At 62.6% G+C, this 20,645-nt stretch overlaps 1 protein-coding gene across 1 annotated transcript in view; it reads left to right on the forward strand.

Moving 5' to 3' along the window:
• The first annotated feature begins 20,197 nt into the window (after positions 1 to 20,197).
• The window catches only part of LOC106732952 (receptor-type tyrosine-protein phosphatase kappa-like), a 69,360-nt gene continuing 68,912 nt past the window's right edge, over positions 20,198 to 20,645 (forward strand). The window contains exon 1 of the mRNA XM_089779545.1: positions 20,198 to 20,625. Coding sequence (XP_089635671.1) covers positions 20,232 to 20,625 — 394 coding nt within the window. The 5' untranslated portion in view covers positions 20,198 to 20,231. The remainder of the gene's footprint in view (positions 20,626 to 20,645) is intronic.

The following is a 20,645-nucleotide window of genomic DNA, read 5'->3' on the forward strand; positions in this document are numbered from 1 at the left end:
CGCCCGCACGAGAGGACACGTAACGGGGCTAGAAGCGAGTTCAGGCTGCGGGCGGGGAATCCCAGGCCAGTGCCCAGCGGCACAGAGGGAGGAAGCTGATCGCAAGGCCCAGCGTCTGTGCTGGGAACCACAGGGAGGGACTCCAGATGGGGAAGGGTTTCACTTCCTGCCTGAGTCCCAGCTACCCAGCGGTGGCATGTGGCAGCTGGTGGGGTGGGACAGAGTCGCCAGCCCTGCCTTCGAGTCACCCTGGGTATGCCTACATTACCCCGCTAGTTCGAACTAGGAGGGTAGTGTAGACAGACCCTCAGAGGGTGAGCTGCTCCGGCGTTGCTATAGCCTGGCCTGAAGGGTGCAGAGCTGCCAGGAGCCCCCAGCCTCCCGCCCGGCTCTGCCAGCCGCCCCCAGCCTCCCGCCCGGCGCTGCCAGCCACCCCCGACCTCCCGCCCGGTGCTGCCAGCCGCCCCCGACCTCCCGCCCGGCTCTGCCAGCCGCCCCCAGCCTCCCGCCCGGCGCTGCCAGGAGCCCCCAGCCTCCCGCCCGGCGCTGCCAGGAGCCCCCAGCCTCCCGCCCGGCGCTGCCAGCCGCCCCCGACCTCCCGCCCGGCTCTGCCAGCCGCCCCCAGCCTCCCGCCCGGTGCTGCCAGCCGCCCCCAGCCTCCCGCCCGGCGCTGCCAGGAGCCCCCAGCCTCCCGCCCGGCGCTGCCAGGAGCCCCCAGCCTCCCGCCCGGCGCTGCCAGCCGCCCCCGACCTCCCGCCCGGCTCTGCCAGCCGCCCCCAGCCTCCCGCCCGGTGCTGCCAGCCGCCCCCGACCTCCTGCCCGGCACTGCCAGCTGCCCCAGCCCCCAGTGACTGAAAAGGGCTGGGGCTGTTCCATGTTCCCTTCCCAGCTGCCACTGCACCCCTTCAGCCTGAGGTCCGTGTCCTCTGCCCACTCTGCTCCTGGAGCCTGCGGTTCCTTTCTTGGCGGCTCCTCCGGCATCTGGACTCCTGACGTGGCAGGGCACTGAGGAGTCCCCCCAGGCCTTGGCTTTGACCCTAGAGCCCTTGGTGGCAGGCGCTGGGCACTTTTCTCCCAGCCCCGGGCTCTCAGCACACCCGTGTCCAGGCTCATCCTCCTGCCTGGGAAACCGCTGGGCCAGAACCCGCCCGGGACTCCTGCTCCCCACAGCTCCACAGCCGGGCACTTCCTGTCTCGCCGGTCACTCTCAGGCGCCTCAGCCAGTGCCAGTGTCCAGCCTTGGGCGTCCCGGGCCTCTCTAGTTCATGTCACGGCCTGCTGGCTGTGTCCTCGCCCGGCCCTGCTGCTGCTGGCGGAGGAAGGGACTGTCCAGGCCCGGGAGAAGCAGTAGTGTCCCGGCCCCAGCGCCAGGAGAGGGGCTATACCCTGCCTGCAGAGCGACTTGCACCCCTAAATCATGGGGTTCTCTCCGTGAGCTCCAGGGCAGGTGGGAGTGTGACAGCGCGTCGAGGGTTTTCCCGTATCCTGCACCCCTGTAATGGCATGGACAGGCTCCACCAGCCAGTAGAACAGAGGTGGTTTATTGCTCCTCCAGGATACAGCACAGCACAGATGGAATCTGGTTACAGGGCAGGCCTAGGATGCCTCAGCCCCCCCTTGAGATGGGGGAGCCTGGGCCTCTAAATCCCAGCCCCTTTCCCTAGGCTCTCCTCCATGCTCCCAGACAGAAACGAACTCCCGCACTTCCAGCCCTGCCCCCAGCCAGGGCTCCACTCCCCTTCTTCCCATTGTTCCGCTCCCTGGGAGATAACTGGTCGGACAGGTTCGGAGCCCCCTTGCATAATGACTCATCCCCTGCCCTGCTGGGCCATGCTGCAGACAGCAGCCAGTGGGGGTCACCCACAACCCAAGCCTAGCAACCAGCAAGGTACCCCCACTACATCACAGGGAGACATTCACCCGGGCATTGCATCGTCGGAGCAGCGGCTCCCTGGGGCTCTCCAGAGCACCCATCCTAACCTGCCTCTCTCTGGCCCCCCAGCACAATGTAAGTCAGCTCATCTCCTGGAGAGGCTCCAACGCCCTTGTCCATCCTGCCCCATGGACTCCAGGTTTCACGAGCTGCCCTGGGGCTGCCAGGCCTCCTTCCTGGAGCTCTGGTCTGTGGCTTATGTTCCAAAGCTACGTTCTCAGCATGCCCCCCATGTGAGCTGGGCATGGGCACGGGGACAGGGACAGGAACCGGCATGGGCATAGGGACGGGGACAGGAACCGGCATGGGCATAGGGACAGAGATGGGCACGGGGACAGAGATGGGCACAGGCACAGGGACGGGGACAGGAACGGGCACCGGCACCCGTTGTCCTGGCCCAGGGAGAGGAAGCGGCAGATTGGGTGTCCCTCAGAATTCGGGCAGCGGGTTACAGCGCAGGCCGGGCGCCCCCCAGCGCCCGGAGAGGAACCAGCGCAGCGCAGCCACTGACAGGAGTTTCTGTCTCCAAGGAGGAAGCCTCTTGCACCACATGCGATTTCTGTGTCTGGCTGTTTCCTCTCTCTGCGCGTCTGCGTCCCGCTGAGCTCACACAGAGCTGGGCTGAGGCAGCGCAGGGGCTGAGCTCTGCCCTGGGGCTGTCCGGACACATGGCCCTGCAGCTGCTGGCTCTCGTCCCGCTCCTGGCCCTCTGCCCCCTGCTGTCTGCCCTGGGAGGGACACGGGCCAGTCCCGGCCACCAGGGACAAGCCACGAATCCAGGTAGGACCCGACTCGGGCTCTGTGGCTCCCTTGTCTGTCGGGCGCTGCAGGTGTCCTGGGCGTGAGCTGCCCCCACGCCGTGCCAGAGCCGGGGGGCTGAGCACTGATCCGCTCAGAGAGCTGGGGCGCGGCAGGGGAAGCCGGGCTCTCCAGGGGCCCGTGCGAGAGCTCCCCCTGCCCCGGGCGTCAGAGGCAGCGTCTGTCTCCGCACTGGGGCTAGGACCCCGGGGAAGTGGCCGTTGCGGTTCCCAAGAGTGTCGCCAGCACCCTGGGAGCAGGTGCGAGTCCTGCCGTGGGGAGAACCCGGGGCTGCTGCTCTTCAGCGAATGGCTCTGGCAGCAGGAGCTGGGTCCAGCCAGACACCTGCGCTGCCTGCTCCCTCTGAGCCTCGCGGGCCTGCTGGGAGCCCCGGGGCTGGGGACACATTCCTGCAATGAGTCCTGGCGTTCTCATGGCTCACTGGGGGAGGCGCCTTGTACGAGCGAGGGGGCGCTGCAGCAGGGATCCCGGGCAATAGCAGATGCACCTTGGCACCGGCGCCGCGGGGCTGGCAGCGCTCCGTGCAGCGTGCCGGGGTGCACCAGTAACCGCCCCTCTTCCTGCCGGGGCAGCATCAACTGTGAGTCATTGTCTCTGTGGAAAATGTGGTACAGAAGTGTCTTGTCATAACAATCCCCTGCGCCACGTGGCCTGCGCTGCCCATCCCTGTGCACGCCGGGGCCTGCCTGCACTGAGGCAACTTGCACCTTCCTCTCAGCTCGGCAGCTGACTGCAGGCTCGAACCGGGCAGGAGTGTGGCTCACGCCAGCCACCGGCAGAGCAGGGTCTGGGCTCCGCACGGCCAGCGGCAGAGCAGGGTCTGGGCTCCGCACGGCCAGCGGCAGAGCAGGGCCTGGGCTCCACACGGCCAGCAGCAGAGCAGAGCCTGGGCTCCCCACGGCCAGCGGCAGAGCAGGGCCTGGGCTCCCCACGGCCGGCGGCAGAGCAGGGCCTGGGCTCCCCATGGCCAGCGGCAGAGCAGGGCCTGGGCTCCCCACGGCCAGCGGCAGAGCAGGGTCTGGGCTCCGCACGGCCAGCGGCAGAGCAGGGCCTGGGCTCCACACGGCCAGCAGCACAGCAGGGTCTGGGCTCCGCACGGCCAGCGGCAGAGCAGGGCCTGGGCTCCGCACGGCCAGCGGCAGAGCAGGGCCTGGGCTCCACACGGCCAGTGGCAGAGCAGGGTCTGGGCTCCCCACGGCCAGCGGCAGAGCAGGGCCTGGGCTCTACCCGGCCACCGGCAGAGCAGGGCCTGGGCTCCCCACGGCCAGCGGCAGAGCAGGGTCTGGGCTCCCCACGGCCAGTGGCAGAGCAGGGCCTGGGCTCCCCACGGCCAGCGGCAGAGCAGGGCCTGGGCTCTACCCGGCCACCGGCAGAGCAGGGCCTGGGCTCCCCACGGCCAGCGGCAGAGCAGGGTCTGGGCTCCCCACGGCCAGCGGCAGAGCAGGGCCTGGGCTCCCCACGGCCAGCGGCAGAGCAGGGTCTGGGCTCCACACGGCCAGCGGCAGAGCAGGGTCTGGGCTCCACACGGCCAGCGGCAGAGCAGGGTCTGGGCTCCGCACAGCCAGCGGCAGAGCAGGGTCTGGGCTCCGCACAGCCAGCGGCAGAGCAGGGTCTGGGCTCCACACGGCCAGAGCAGGGTCTGGGCTCCACACGGCCAGAGCAAGGTCTGGGCTCCGCACGGCGCAGCACTGCTGGCCCTGCTGATCAGTGTCCTTTGGCAGGATGAGGGGATGGATTGAACCCTCAGCGACTTTGCAGATGACACTAAGCTGGGGGAGAGGTGGATACGCTGGAGGGCAGGGAGAGGGGCCAGAGTGACCTGGACAGATAAGAGGATTGGGCCAAAAGAAATCGGATGAGGTTGAACAAGGACAAGTGAGAGTCCTGCCCTTGGGAGGGAAGAATCCCAAGCATTGGTACAGGGTGGGGACCGACTGGCCAAGCAGCAGTTCTGCAGAAAAGGCCCTGGGGGTTACAGTGGATGAGAAGCTGGAGATGATGCCAATAAGGCTAATGGCACATTGGGCTGCATTAGGAGGAGCATTGCCAGCAGATCCAGAGAAGTGATTATTCCCCTTTATTCAGCTCTGGGGAGGCCGCATCTGGAGTGTTGTGTCCAGTTCTGGGCCCCCCACTACAGGAAGGACGTGGACACATTGGGGAGGGTCCAGCGGAGGCGACCAGAATGATTCAGAGGCTGGAGCACATGACCTACGAGGGAAGATTAAGGGATTTGGGTTTGTTCAGTCTGCAGAAGCGAAGAGTGGGGGGGGATTTGAGAGCAGCCTTCAACTCCCTGCAGGGAGGTTCCGAAGAGGCTGGAGAGAGGCTGTTCTCAGTGGGGGCAGGTGGCAGAACAAGGAGCAATGGGCTCAAGTTGCAGTGGGGGGGGTCTAGGTTGAATATTGGGTAAAACTCTTTCCCTAGGCGGGTGGGAAGCGCTGGGCTGGGTTCCCGAGGGAGGGGGGAATCTCCGTTCCTAGGGGTGTTTCAGTCCTGGCCTGACGGAGCCCTGGCTGGGGTGGTTGAGTTGGGCTGGTCCTGCCTTGGGCAGGGGGCTGGACTCGGTGGTGCCTGAGGCTCTGTGAGTCCCTGTGGGCACTGACTCGGGCTGGGCCCACAGTGCTGGTGTGTGAGGAGCCTGGTGGCCGGCCCCCACGAGTGGGGATGGCCTGTCACCCCAGGCTGCTGCCTTTCCCTCAGCCAAAGAGCAGGCACCGTCCTGACCCGACTGCTGTCCCGGCCGGGCTGGGGAAAAGAAGCCGGAGCCGCTCCGGAGGGCCCTAGGGGGCAGCAGTCGGCACGGAGCCCACGGCTGCACTGGCAGCCTCCGCCGCGAGTCGGCTCCCTCCCCCACTGCAGCTTCCTCCCCAGAGGGGGCCAGGGCAGCGAATGGGGAAGCTGGCACAGGGCTCCCGGGGCCCAAGGCAGCGCCAGACTGAGTCAGGCCACCCGTGGGACGGCTCTCGGCCGGGCGCGGCGCCGCGGACACTCCCTCTCCAAGGGCAGCCGACTCAGGCCTGGGAGCTGAGGGGGCCCTGTGGGACCCAGCCATCAGCACCTCCACCCTGGGTCTGTCCCCCGGGGCTGCGGGCAGGAAAGATGCCCGGGCAGAAGTGGGTGGGGCCCTGATCTCTGCACTGGAGCTGAACTGAAAGTCGTGCTGGGTATGAAAAGAGGAACCGAGGCGTAAGCTCCCCAGCCCTGCTCAGCAGCGCGCCAGGGCCCAGCTGGGCCGGGAGACGGGGCCAGCCCCCCTCAGAGACAGGAACTGACTCCCCTGGCCCGGCCGAGAGACCCCCCCCAGGTCGCCCCCCCAGGTGGCCGACATTCTGGTAGCACAGAACCACTCTGGGGCTGGCCACTGCTGGGCTGCAGCACGGAGCCAGGCAGATGGGGAGCCAGCCTTAGGCCTGCAGCACCTCTGAGCAGACGGGGCCCACACGTACGTGCACCATCGCTATCCCTAGTGGCTCAACACTCACACGCCAGACCCCAACAGCATAAGAACATAAGATTGGCCAGACTGGGTCAGCCCAAAGGTCCATCTAGCCCAGTGTCCTGTCTGCCCACAGTGGCCAGCACCAGGTGCCCCAGAGAGGGTGGACCGAAGACAATGATCAAGCGATTTGTCTCCTGCCATCCCTCTCCAGCCTCTGACAAACAGAGGCCAGGGACACCATTTTATCCACTGGCTAATAGCCTTTTATGGACCTAACCTCCAAGAATTTATCTAGCTTCTCTTTAAACTCTGTTAGGGTCTGTCTACACTGCGTGCCCGCGGCTACACGTGGAATGAGGTATACCGGTAGTTCGGATTAGAGAGCCTAATTCGAACTACCTACTCCGTGCCGCGTGTAGCCGCGGGCACGGAGTCCGCACTAAGGGGGATTTAAAAATGGCGGCTCCCGGCAAGATGTAAATGAAGCCCGGGATATTTAAATCCCGGGTTTCATTTGCAACTTCAAATGCCTACATTAGCCACCCTAGTTCGAACTAGGGTGGCAGTGTAGACATACCCTTATAGTCCTAGCCTTCACAGCCTCCTCTGGCAAGGAGTTCCACAGGTTGACTACGCGCTGTGTGAAGAAGGACTTTTTTTTAATTAGTTTTAAACCTGCTACCCATTAATTTCATTTGGTGTCCTCTAGTTCCTCTATTATGGGAACTAATAAATAACTTCTCTTTATTCGCCCTTTCCACACCACTCATGATTTTATAGACCTCTATCATATCCCCCCTCAGTCTCCTCTTTTCTAAGCTGAAAAGTCCCAGTCTCTTTAACCTCTCCTCATATGGGACCCGTTCCAAACCCCTAATCATTTTAGTTGCCCTTTTCTGAACCCATTCCAAGGCCAAAATATCTTTTTTGAGGTGATTCATGAGACTTGTTAAAGACAGTGCGGTAGTGTTGAGGTGCAGTAGTGTTGTGCGGTAGTGTTGCGGTGCGGTACGTTTGCGGTGCAGTAGTGTTGTGCGGTAGTGTTGAGGTGCGGTAGTGTTGAGGTGCGGTAGTGTTGCGGTGCGGTAGTGTTGTGCGGTAGTGTTGCGGTGCGGTACGTTTGCGGTGCAGTAGTGTTGTGCGGTAGTGTTGAGGTGCGGTAGTGTTGCGGTGCGGTAGTGTTGCGGTGCGGTACGTTTGCGGTGCAGTAGTGTTGTGCGGTAGTGTTGAGGTGCGGTAGTGTTGCGGTGCGCTAGTGTTGCGGTGCGGTACGTTTGCAGTGCGGTAGTGTTGTGCGGTAGTGTTGCGGTGCGGTAGTGTTGTGCGGTAGTGTTGCGGTGCGGTAGTGTTGTGCGGTAGTGTTGCGGTGCGGTACGTTTGCGGTGTGGGAGTGTTGAGGTGCAGTAGTGTTGAGGTGCGGTACGTTTGTGGTGCGGTAGTGTTGAGGTGCGGTAGTGTTGCGGTGCGGTAGTGTTGAGATGCGGTACATTTGCGGTGCGGTAGTGTTGCGGTGCGGTAGTGTTGCGGTGCGGTAGTGTTGCGGTGCGGTAGTGTTGAGGTGCGGTACGTTTGCGGTGCGGTAGTGTTGAGATGCGGTACATTTGCGGTGCGGTAGTGTTGCGGTGTGGTACGTTTGCGGTGCGGTAGTGTTGTGGTGCGGTAGTGTTGTGGTGAGGTAGTGTTGAGGTGCGGTACGTTTGCGGTGCAGTAGTGTTGAGGTGCGGTAGTGTTGAGGTGCGGTAGTGTTGCGGTGCGGTAGTGTTGCGGTGCGGTACGTTTGCGGTGCGGTAGTGTTGTGCAGTAGTGTTGCGGTGCGGTAGTGTTGTGCGGTAGTGTTGCGGTGCGGTACGTTTGCGGTGTGGGAGTGTTGAGGTGCAGTAGTGTTGAGGTGCGGTACGTTTGTGGTGCGGTAGTGTTGAGGTGCGGTAGTGTTGCGGTGCGGTAGTGTTGAGGTGCGGTAGTGTTGCGGTGCGGTAGTGTTGAGGTGCGGTACGTTTGCGGTGCGGTAGTGTTGAGGTGCGGTACGTTTGTGGTGCGGTAGTGTTGTGGTGCGGTAGTGTTGAGGTGCGGTACGTTTGCGGTGCGGTAGTGTTGTGGTGCGGTAGTGTTGAGGTGCGGTACGTTTGTGGTGCGGTAGTGTTGTGGTGCGGTAGTGTTGAGATGCGGTACGTTTGTGGTGCGGTAGTGTTGTGGTGCGGTACGTTTGTGGTGCGGTAGTGTTGAGGTGCGGTACGTTTGCGGTGCGGTAGTGTTGAGATGCGGTACATTTGCGGTGCGGTAGTGTTGCTGTGCGGTACGTTTGCGGTGCGGTAGTGTTGTGGTGCGGTAGTGTTGTGGTGAGGTAGTGTTGAGGTGCGGTACGTTTGCGGTGCAGTAGTGTTGAGGTGCGGTAGTGTTGAGGTGCGGTAGTGTTGAGGTGCGGTAGTGTTGTGGTGAGGTAGTGTTGAGATGCGGTACATTTGCGGTGCGGTAGTGTTGCGGTGCGGTAGTGTTGCGGTGCGGTAGTGTTGCGGTGCGGTAGTGTTGAGGTGCGGTACGTTTGCGGTGCGGTAGTGTTGAGGTGCGGTAGTGTTGAGGTGCGGTACGTTTGCGGTGCGGTAGTGTTGCGGTGCGGTAGTGTTGAGATGCGGTACATTTGCGGTGTGGTAGTGTTGCGGTGCGGTAGTGTTGAGATGCGGTACATTTGCGGTGTGGTAGTGTTGAGGTGCGGTAGTGTTGCGGTGCGGTAGTGTTGCGGTGCGGTAGTGTTGAGGTGCGGTACATTTGCGGTGTGGTAGTGTTGTGGTGCGGTAGTGTTGAGATGCGGTACATTTGCGGTGCGGTAGTGTTGCGGTGCGGTAGTGTTGCGGTGCGGTAGTGTTGAGGTGCGGTACATTTGCGGTGCGGTAGTGTTGCGGTGCGGTAGTGTTGAGATGCGGTACATTTGCGGTGTGGTAGTGTTGCGGTGCGGTAGTGTTGAGGTGCGGTAGTGTTGAGGTGCGGTACATTTGCGGTGCGGTAGTGTTGCGGTGCGGTAGTGTTGAGATGCGGTATATTTGTGGTGTGGTAGTGTTGCGGTGCGGTAGTGTTGAGATGCGGTACATTTGCGGTGTGGTAGTGTTGAGGTGCGGTACATTTGCGGTGTGGTAGTGTTGCGGTGCGGTAGTGTTGAGGTGCGGTAGTGTTGAGGTGCGGTACATTTGCGGTGCGGTAGTGTTGCGGTGCGGTAGTGTTGAGATGCGGTACATTTGCGGTGTGGTAGTGTTGCGGTGCGGTAGTGTTGAGATGCGGTACATTTGCGGTGTGGTAGTGTTGAGGTGCGGTAGTGTTGAGGTGCGGTACATTTGCGGTGCGGTAGTGTTGCGGTGCGGTAGTGTTGAGATGCGGTACATTTGCGGTGCGGTAGTGTTGAGATGCGGTAGTGTTGAGGTGCGGTACATTTGCGGTGTGGTAGTGTTGCGGTGCGGTAGTGTTGCGGTGCGGTAGTGTTGTGCGGTAGTGTTGCGGTGCGGTAGTGTTGCGGTGCGGTAGTGTTGTGCGGTAGTGTTGCGGTGCGGTAGTGTTGCGGTGCGGTAGTGTTGTGCGGTAGTGTTGCGGTGCGGTAGTGTTGTGCGGTAGTGTTGCGGTGCGGTAGTGTTTTGGTGCGGTAGTTTTGCAGTACAGTACTTTGCTGTGCGGTACGTTGGCTAGCGGGCAATTCTGTTTGGTGTCCGGCTTGGTGTATCTCCCCCCCCCAGTGCGTGGCTGGTGCCCCGAGCCCCAGAGCGCGGTGATGTGGGCTGCTCCCCCAGCGGCTTGTTCCGGCCCATTGCTGCGCCCCTCGCTTGCTGCTCAAGGACCCGGCTCTCGCAGAGCTCACCCGCCTCCGGGCGCCGCACCCGGGCAGCGTGGCGGGACTGCTCACGAGGCGCCGCTGCCCAGCTAGGCGGTGAAAATCGGGAACGCCGATGTTGGGCAAAAGCCTTCAGACAGCCGACCCTGTTCTCTGCATGATTCGGCGTCTTCAGCACCCCCCGCCCTGGCCCCAGAGGCGGAATAGCGACTCACGCGGCTGCACCAGGAGCGACCCCTTTCCGCAGTCCTGTCCCTGTCTCGCCGTGCCCCGCGGATTTCCTCACGCAGACGCGCTCGGCCTCGGCCCCAGGGACTCCGCCCGACGAGCAAGCTCAGCCACAGGCAAACCCGACCCTGCAGACGCGCGGCGCCGCGTCTCCGTCCCTCCTGGGCCTGCACGAGCGACTTGTGTCTAGGCCACGACAGCCCCCGGCAGGGTGCACGGGGCGCTTCCAGACCCAAGTCCTGCTCCTTTCGGTGGCCTCATGGATGCAGCCGTTCGCTGAGCCACGGCCCCACGCCGCCGGTCTGGTCTCCTCCAGCCCTGGGACACCCCGTAGGCCTTGCTGCGGAACGAGCAGCGCCCCACGTTTCGCCAGCAACGGGCTGTGGTTCAAAGAGGCTCCCTTCATCCCGTGGGCAGGCCCTGACAGAGACAGCCCGGCTCTGGACCAGCCCGGCTCTGGACCTGGACCTGCTGGAATGCAGCCCCTCCAGCACGGGGCCCAGTTCGTGGCCTGCTGGGACCACGAGTAGCCAGGCCCGGCCTCCCGTCCCCAGCCCAGGACTAGGCTGGAGGGGGCGAGCACCATTCCTGAGCGCTGCCTGCCTCAGCTATCGCCAGGGCGACCGGCCTCCTCCCTGTGGCGCATTTTGCCCACGGCATCGCGGACCAGGCGCCCACGGGTCAGATCCCTTTTCGGCAGGGCCGGGCGCCACCCCGCCGCGCCCGCAGTCGCCCGCATCCTCTCCCAGCGCCAGGCCCAGCGCAGCAGTGTCTGGCCCAGGAAGTGAACAAGCAACGTGACGAGGCTCGCGGCGGCAGCGAGGTCCCAGCCGCTCCGTGGGCTCTGCCGGGGCATCGCCACACAAGGACCCCCTGCCACGCTGGGATTTCAGTCTGAGGGCCCGGCGGCCGTGGCGGAACGAAGCTGCCCCGCTCTCTGCGTACGCGCCCAGCATCGCCGGCCACGTTGGGAGCCCTCCCGAGAACCCCTTTCGCCTCCCGGCGCCCAGCCGCCTCCCCCGCCAGCACAGGCCAGGACACGAGGCCCCCCTGTCCTGGACTCTCACAAGGGGGCAGGCTATGGAGTCTTTGACTGGGTCACCCCAGCCTCTCCTTCCGCAGGAAGTGGGGTCCCCTGGGAGCCTGACCCCCGTGTTCCCTCGGGCACGTCTGCTCTCCTGGGATCTGACCTGGCCGAACGCCTGCTCTGACCACTAGGTCAGACTGCCCAAGGCCCAGGCATGGCAATGGGGCGGATAGGAACCGAGGCTTTGTCCCGGCTGCTCATGGGGCAGAGAGGGCGGGGTAGTGGAGCTGTGAGCTGCTGGGCTCCGTCTGCTCCTCCCCCTGGAGGCAAGGGGGGCAGATCTGTGGGTCTGCCTGCTGCAGCAGCGTGATTGGCGGGGCAGTGACCTGCCTTCCTGCATCTCGGGACCAGAGTCCCTGTGCGTTACAAAGCAGCGCCGGCGCCGGCCCCCTGCCGAGAGCTCCCCCGGCTCGGCCCAGGGCACACGAGGCAAACTCTGCCTTTGGCACCGCTCGGGTGCGGCCGCACAGCACGGGGCGGGAGCCCACCTGCCTCGTCGGCGCCTCGGGCCCAGGCTGTGGGCGAGCGGGGTCTTCGCTCCGCTCCTGCTGGCTATTTCTGGAGGCCTGTAGCGCGAGGCGCCGCTGCAGGAGAGAGAGATTTGCAGGCCCAGCCTTTAGCGCGCCCGCCAGCGGGTTAGAAACCCCAGAGCAGACCCCCCCGGCGTCAGCCCAGCCGTGGTCACGGGCCTCGTGCTGCGCGGCTCTCTTCCTGCACCGTCACGCGGCTCAGAGCCTGCGCCTCCTTCGGGTGCCTGGAGCGGCGCGGGCCAGTCGGTGAAGTTTGGCTCCAAGCCAGTCTCAATCGCAGACGCTGCCCCGTCTCAGCAGAACGTCTGAGTGTCGCTTGTCACTGCTGAGCGCCCGGGGGGTCCCTGGCACGTCGGCGTGGAGGGCTGCGGGGAGCAGGTTACGGGCGGGCATGTGACGCAGTGGGGGGGCTGCCTGCTTTTGTGACCCTAGGCTGCTCTGCAGGGGCTCGGGGAGTGTGTCTGTCGGGGCAGGGCAGCGGGAGATGGGGGTCTCCTGAGCCAAGGCAGGTCCAGCCGCTTTGCACCTGGCCAGGGGAAGGAGTTTGGACAAAGGAAGGGGGGGCTGCCTGGGGGGAGGGAGTGACCCGGGGCTGGGAGAAGGGGCAGGCTGGGGGAGGGGGATGAGCAAGGCAGACTAAAGCCAGGACGGGGGGTTCATGGGCCCTTGAACCCCTACCCCCAGGAGGGATACGGCTGTCTGCTCTCTGTGTATCCTGCTTGTGACGGGCCGGGCCGGGTCTGGGCACGGCTGAGGGCGTCCGCTCAGGGCAAATTGCTCAAACTCAGGGCTCCCTACAGCCCCTGACTGGAGACCTTCCCGATAGGCCACACCCCAGTCACACCGAGCGCTCCAGCTGCCAATCCGGCCGGCAGGAAGCCTCACGAGGAAAACCCCAGCTCTTCCGGTGCCCCCATCAGTCCCGGGCCTAACAGAGGTGAGGGGTCTAGAACCCGATCCCACCTACCCTGAACGGGTTCTTCCAGTCCCAAGACACCAGCCACAGATCCCAGGTCAATTTACACTCTGGATCTTACCCACAAGATCACGCTGGGCCGATCCTTTAGAATCTAAAAGTTTATTACGAAGAGGAAGAAAAGCCTGAGAGCAAGGTTGGTAAAGCATCCTACATTACATGCATCGAATCTCCCAGTTCTCCATACAGGCCGCAGCAGAGATGTTATAGCTGCTGGCTTAAAAACTCTGGTTACATCCTATGTCAGGATGGGTCCATGGGTCTTTCTGTCTCGTTGTTTCCTGCAAGGCTGCCTCTGGGATTCGGAGCAGAACTGAAGACCCCAATGGAGGGTGCCACATGGCACTTATATCCCTCTCCTGGCATCTTCTTGGCTGCAGCAGGTCACCTGGCCAGTGGCCTGTCCCTGTGTTCCCCGCTGGTAGCCCTTAGGTATCAGTCACATTCCTGAGGGGTGTATCGGCACCTAGAGATCCATTGTCTCTTTGCTAATTAGCATGGCCACTGGCTGAGCATCCCTTGCCCATTGCTCAGCCATAGATGGAGAATTGTCCAGCATCCCTACAGAGTCCATGTTTACAACTCCACACACAGACATTACACCATTACATGAAGGGCATCTACAGAATCAGCAGAACAGAAGCTTTCATGTGACACCTCTCATGGCCCCTTTGTACAGACTTTTGGGGCCAACACCCCCCATGGGCGCAGCAGTGATCTGGCTGCTCCCCTTACAATCCAGTAACATGACACTGCGACCATCGCCTGTGTCCCCGAGAACCAATAAAGCTCCTACTCTGCTGGCTGACAGAGTCACATCTGGCTGCGGACGGGGGGCAGGGTCGGGGGCTCCCCGCTGTGTCGTCACAGGGCAGTACTGCTTTCAAAAACGCTCCGCGCCCCTTTGCCAGTGGCTCTTTGTTCCCGGGACCCAGCAGCAGCTCGTTGCGCTTAGCTGCTCTTCGCTGGTTGGCATTAATCTGAGACCATGCGCTGTGGCGTTTACCCTGCATGGCTGCTGGCCAGTAGCACACTTAACCCAGGCCAGCTCCTGTGCTGGTGGCACATTAGTGGTTGCATCGAGCCATGCCGGAGATTTCTACAGTGTGCAAGGAACCCTCACTAAAACCGGGGTCGCTGTCCAGCCGATTGCTGGGTGTTGACGTGTAACCAAGCCTGGAAAGGCGCCACGGCCTCATCCGAACGAGCAGCCGCTGCTGAACCAAAGCACCGTTCATGGCCGCCAGCCCCCCGCAACACAGATTTAGGTGCGGTCGGTGAGGTCTCCCCCCATGTGCTGTGGTTTGGTTTGCGGGGTGCATGCCCCGAGCGTGGCACTTTTGGCTCCTGGGACCATGTTCTCACCGAAGGGTGATCGCTACTAGCAAGGCCGATGCTACACCTGAGACATCTGCTTTGGCCCTACCACCACACGCGTGTGGCCCACAGGTGGGAAGAAAGCGGCTGCTGAGTGAGGCAGTGGCAGCCTGTATGTGTCTTTGTGGCAATGTGGCGGGAAATGGCCTTGTATCAGCCAGGACAAGCAGCTCTTCAGGACTCGCCACACCCCAGCCTGCCACGAGTCTTTAAACCAGCCGTGGGCAACCTGGGCTCGCGGGTGGGCCGCTGGCGTGCCTAACCAAGACATCTCAGAGGGGGAGCCGGGGGGAGGCTGCAACTGAAAAAACAACAAATGGTCGTGCAGCACTGTAGAGACTAACAACACATGTAAGTAACAGAGATGCAGCCGTGTTAGTCGGGTCTGGCTGAAACAAAAGACAGGACTATGCAGCACTTTGAAGACTAACGAGATGGTTTATTAGGTGATGAGCTTTCGTGGGCCAGACCCACTTCCTCAGACCAATTTGTGGAAGAAAATCGGCACGACCACATATACTGAAGTGATACAATCAAAAGAAGTGAACACATATAAAATTGACAAATCAAATTTTAGAACAGAGTGGGGGTGAGGGGGGAAGACAGAGAGGGGATGGGGAGGGAAAGAGAAGGCAAAAAATGGGGAAAAAATTGTCAATTGGAGTGCCCATGCTAAACGAAGCTGATAGAGTGGGTTCTAAGTACTCTTAGGTATTCAGTACTTGGCCTTTTAGGTCATTAGGATGTGGAATGCAGCGCGTCATCCAGTTAAGGTCTTTGTTTAAAGCTCTTTGCAGGTATCACACTTGTAAACGAAATGAAGTTCTGCAGCTTCTCTTTCAAGTTGGTTTTTGAAACTGGTTTGTAATAATATGGCAACTTCGAGGTCCATTAGTGAGGGCCTGGGCAAGTTCAAATGTTCCCCAACAGGTTTCTGTGTGTTGCCATTTCGGATACTGATTTGTGTCCATTCATCCTTTGTCGTAGAGACTGTCCAGTTTGGCCAATATCCATGGCCGAGGGGCATTGCTGGCACTTGATGGCACAGACCACATTGGTGGACGGGCAGTTGTAGGAGCTCTGATGTGGTGGTCTACGTGGTTAGGTCCTGGGATGATGTTGCCAGTACAGATGTGGGGACAGAGTTGGCACCGGGGCTGATTGCAGGGGTGGGTTCCTGGGTGAGTATGATGGAGGGGTGCGGCGCGGTTACTGGAAAGAATTTGTTTTCAGGAAGGGGTTGTCTGTAGGTGAGACTGGCGAGGGTCCGTTTTCCAGGCTAGGCTGTAGATTGTTGATAATGCTCTGGAGGGGTTTGAGTTGGGGGCTGCAGGTGATGACTGAAGCTGTTCTGTTATTTTCGTTGCTGGGCCTGTCTTGAAGAAGCTGCTGTTCGGGCACTCGGCTGGCTTTGTCCGTCTGTTTTTCACTCCTCCAGGTGGGTATTTCAGTTTTAGGAATGCCTGACCGAGATCCGGTAGGGCTTTGTCCCTGTCTGCGGGACTGGAGCAATCACAATTGACTGGGTGATGTGTCTGGGATGGAAGCTGGAGGCACGGCGGTGAGTGTAGCGGTCGGTAGGTTTCCAGTATAAGGTGGTGGGAATGTGGCCGTTGTGTAATGTACTGTAGTGTCCAGGAAGTGGATCTCTCGTGGGGACTGGTCCAGGCTGAGGTTGATGGGGGGTGGAAGTTGTTGAAATCCCTGTGGAATTCCTCCAGGGTCTCCTTCCCGCAGGCCTGGACGATGAAGATGTTGTCAGTGTAGCGTAGGCAGAGGACGGGAGCTAGGGGGCGAGAGCTGAGGAAGCGTCGTTTGAGGTCAGCCATAAAGACGTTGGCCTATCGTGGGGCCAGGCGGGTGCCCACAGCCATGCTGCGCACTTGCAGATACAGATAGTCCCCAAATTGGAAGTAGATGTGGGTGAGGACAAAGTCGCAGCGCTCTGTGAACTGAGATGGTTTCCCGGGCTGAGGGGAGGTTTGCTCCCAGCACTTGCGTGCTAGAACATGCGGGGGGGGGGGAGGACAGGATGAACTGGAGCAGCACTGTGACCGGCTGCCGAGGGAGCGCCCGGCTGCACCCAGCACTGACTGTGGGAGTCAGCAGGCACTTCCCTGACGTGTATCGTGGGCTCACAGGTTGTGTCCACTCTTGCGCTGTACAGTCCGTGGGGTTGAGCCCCTCCACTTCCCGGGAGCCCCAGCACCCTGGTCTCTTGCCGTGGGCCCCTGAAAATCCACGTGCTCTAGACCCCCAGGGCCTGCACCCCAATACCAAACGGGCGTTTATGGAGCTTTGAACACAGCAAAGGATCCCTCAGGTCTGTCGGCCTGGCCCCCCCCTCCTGTTCTGCACATCTGAGTCTCCCCTGCAGCCCAGGGGGCTCTGCCTGCTCTCACTGCCCCCTCCTTCCAGCCCAGCCTCCCAGATTCCCCCCCCCCCCGGCTTTTGTCTGCTGGCAGGGTTGCCTGGGCCCCCTCCTCTCCTCTCCTCCATCCTTTGTTCCGAACCGGCTGGGCAGGGCACCGGGGACCTCCCCCCACAGCCCCTGGGCCCCCACTGGCCAGACCTGGCCGTGCCCTCTGAGCTGGGTCTGCTGGGCACCAGGGTACCAGTCTCTGGAGTTCCCATTCTCCAGGCCACTGGCTGGGTCCCTGAATTCTGTGCTGGTCCCTGCAACAACAAACTCCCTCTCCCCTCCCCGGTTAACCCAGGGACAGCGAGTGCCCAACCACCCTGCCTGCAGCCCCTTGGGAACCACCACAAACCCCCGCCCGTGGTCACAACGCGTCACTTGAGCAATGCCGGTAGGGAAACCCGACATGCACGACACCCAGCGGACGTGGCCACCCTGCGCGTGGGCAGCGGTACCACAGCGTCTCCTGGGCCAGGCCCACGCCCCGATGGGCCACATTCCGCCCTCAGGGCACCGCCGCGGCTTTCAGCTGGTAATGACGGCTCGTGGGTCTCTCTGGTGCCTTCAGCCGCCCTCGCTGCGGCCGAGTCGGTGCTTTTCCTGCAATCTTTCCACTTCTCAGCTGTATGTGAGGGGGAAATCTCGCTCCCCTGGGGTACAGAGCCCCCAGAAGGGTCCAAGGCTGGAAGTCAAATCAGTGAGGCAGGAGAGAAACCTAGAAGGAAAAACTTTATGATGCATGCAGGCAGGCAGCTACCAGAGAACAACAGCAGCAGCCCCGAGAGACAGGTTCAGGGTCCTTTCTACAGGATGCTCAGACAGTTCAGTTGCTGATCGTGTTCTTTAACATAGCAAAGTCCCAGCAGAAGCACTCGGAGACGTTTCTGTTCACACCAGGAGCGCGAGAAGGAAGTTTGACACAACAAAGGCCCGTGAGAATGGGAGTGAGGAGTCTACAAGGCAACTGTGCAAAGAGAAGAGTTTACATGAGAATTTGTGACAGACTAGGAGTCTCCATGAACACGAGAGAGGCATTGGAAGGGTCTTGATTAGAGTTAATTTGATTCCACTCGGATACAGCGAGAGGGGCCTGGGAAACTTTTAACCCTTACAACAGTTTTCTTTTAGAGAGTTTTGATTTCCTCCAGTGTCCCCCCTTAGACACAATTGGAGTGATTGGATTTTCCCCACATGTGCAAGCTTCACCGTCACTCACTGGCCTGCCCTGCCTCTGACAGCCTTCCCCCCCCCCCCCCCCCCCCCCCCCCGCCCTGCCTCTGACAGCCTCCCCCCCGCCCTCCTGTTACTCATCAGAGCTCTGGCCCTGGCGGCTGCAACTCTCTGAACATCTGCCGGCCCTAGAGATGCTGGCACAGCGGGGGGCACGGCCCTACTGGCCCTAGAGACACTGGCGCACCAGCATGACAGCTGCAGGGCCCGGGTCAGCACATGCCAAGGGGGGGGAGTGTTTTGTTGCGAGCGGGCGGCTGTGCGAGGAGGAAGTGTAGCGGCAGGGCAGGATGTGGTCTCTGGCACGGCCGAGGCACCTCTCGGTTCACGCTGGCAGCGGGGGTGCGAGCGCTTCCGGGGAGGGGCGTGCGGCCGCCCCGGGGAACGGAGACGTTTCCTCGCCCTGCTGGCCACGGCGAAAGCTGCGGATTGCCTCGTCCTCGCTAGGGTCCCCCAGGCTGGCACCATGAGTCGGTGACACCGGCTGGGAACGCGCCTCCGTTCCTAGCGGGAACAGGCCCAAGCCGCCCGGGCCCCCTCGCTGAGTAACAGGGACGTCCGGTGTCTGTCGCGCCCTGGGCCCCGCCCCCTGCGAGGTTAGAGCCAGGCCCCGCCCCTCACGCGGACTGTATGTTCTTTGGGGCAGCGCCTGGAGCGCCGTGCTCCGTCGGTCCCTCGGCCCAGCCAGGTGCTATCCCCACGCCGGCGATACGAGTGACGGAAACGTGACGCTCTCGGATTGCACCCGCCGCTGGGGGCTCTCTGGTCACGGCCCTTTGTAGCCATCCCGGCTCGGCGCGTAGCTCTCAGCACTTGCCGTCCCCCCTCCGGCATGGGATCCGGGCCCTGGGCCGTGCCCTGAGCATGGCAGGGCCTGGAGATGCCGGGGCAGTTTTCTCCCTCCCCGGCCCGTTGCTCGCTGCTGTGCCCGGCTCTGCTCCGCGCTGCTGCGACTCTCCCGCGCTCCCTGCGCCTGCGTCCGGCTCCAGCTCCACCGCGCCAGGAGCCCCGGGGGTGGGACCCCGTTGGCGGGCGGGGGAGGCCAGGCAGCCGGCGCAGCAGTGACCAGCACAGCGTCCGACTCCCCGACCCGACGTGCACCCCTCCCGCCAGGTCCCGCTGACTGGGGGCCAGTTCTATGGGCCAGGGGCCCAGGCACCAGAATATTCCTGGGCCGGGCCCGGCTCCACCCCAGTTCAGGGCTGGTCTCTCCAGCCCCCGCACTGCCCCATCCCCCACGCAGCCTCCGCCTGGCCTGTCGCCTGGGTGACTTAAAACAGCGTCCCCCAGCGCAGCACAGACCTACAGGCGCCCTTCGAGCACCCCAAAGCCCCCCGGCTCAGGGAGGTGAGAAAGCCGAGGCCGACCCCAGCTGCATTCCCACGGGGGGGGAGGGCAGACGAGGATCTCGCTGCATGTCTCTGGAGCACCCAGCGCTCCGCTAGCTGCTGCTGGCCGGCCGCCCCCAGGGCCCGCCCCGCTCAGATAACACTGCGCTGGGGCACTGCTCCGGACAGGGCAGCCGGTCCCGCTGGCGCTAGTGCAGCAGGCCGGCTGCAGAGACAGCGGCTCGAGACGCACGAGGGAGCCAGGAGAAAGGTGCAAGTTGAAAAATGCCAGGAAGTGACCCGGCCACGTTTCAGAAGAGCCGGGGCACAGCAGGGAATGGAGAACGGGGGCGGGTGCCTGGCTTGCCAGCCCCGCTCTGTCTAGGGAGGAGCCCTGCAGAAAGGATCCAGGGGGCCGACAGCCACACGCTAAACAGGAGTCAGCAGGGTGACGCTGTTGCAAAAAAAGCCAACGTGATTCTGGAGCGTTTACTGGAGCGCGGTGAGCGAGACACGAGGAGCCCTTCTTCCGCTCTGCTCTGCGCTGCTCAGGCCTCAGCTGGAGGATTGGGCCCAGTTCTGGGCGCCGCATTGCAGGAGAGAGGTGGAGACATTGGGGAGGGTCCAGAGAAGAGCAGCAGGGATGATGAGAGGTCGAGAGAACATGAGCTAGGAGGGAGGCTGATGAACTGGGCTGGTTTAGTCTAGAACAGAGAAGACCGAGGGGGACATGACGGCGGTTTTCAAGTGTCTGAAAGGGCGTCACGAGGAGGAGAATCGTTCCCCTTGGTCTCTGGGGACAGGACAAGCAGCAAGGGGGTTGAACTGCAGCAGGGAGGTTGAGGTTGGACATTGGGAAAAACTTCCCCTGCTCAGGAGGGCAGGGCAGGGGGTGGAGGCGGAGGGAGGGCGGGGCAGGGGGGTGCACGTGGAGGGAGGGCAGGGATGGGGGTGCAGGCGGAGGGAGGGGAGGGCAGGGATGGGGGTGCAGGTGGAGGAAAGGCATGCCGGAAGGGTGCTGGTGGAGGAAGGCAGGGCGGGGGCGGGGGAGATGCTAACAGGTCGACTGTCCGTGGACTCTGCTCTATTGTTTGTTCTTGGGAAGTTTCAGGATCTTTGCTCCCCACGTCCCCTGGCCCCGGGGCAGGACGGGGGGCTGGGAGTCAGTTCTGCTGCCTGGGCTGAGCCGGCCGCGGTGGCGCTAAGGTGGGCACGAGGCTCCGTCCCAGCCAGCCCCCAGCCTGTCGTTCCCACAGACACGTGCCGGAGGGCGGGAGGCTGGACCGCGAAGCTGACGTTTCCCTCGGAGCAGGAGACGTTTCGGGTCAATGAGACGGTGCAGGTGAGGTGCCGCGAGGAGCCGGAGGCCGGGCCGTTCCCTGCGACCTGCGTGGAGCTGAAGGGCCGCGGGGCCGTCTGGGACATCAGCGCAGTCACGTGTCTGAGTGAGTGGGGGAGACGGGAA

This window comes from Pelodiscus sinensis, chromosome 6 (assembly GCF_052426305.1).
Source record: "Pelodiscus sinensis isolate ZL-2025 chromosome 6, ASM5242630v1, whole genome shotgun sequence".
NCBI lineage: Eukaryota > Metazoa > Chordata > Testudines > Trionychidae > Pelodiscus > Pelodiscus sinensis.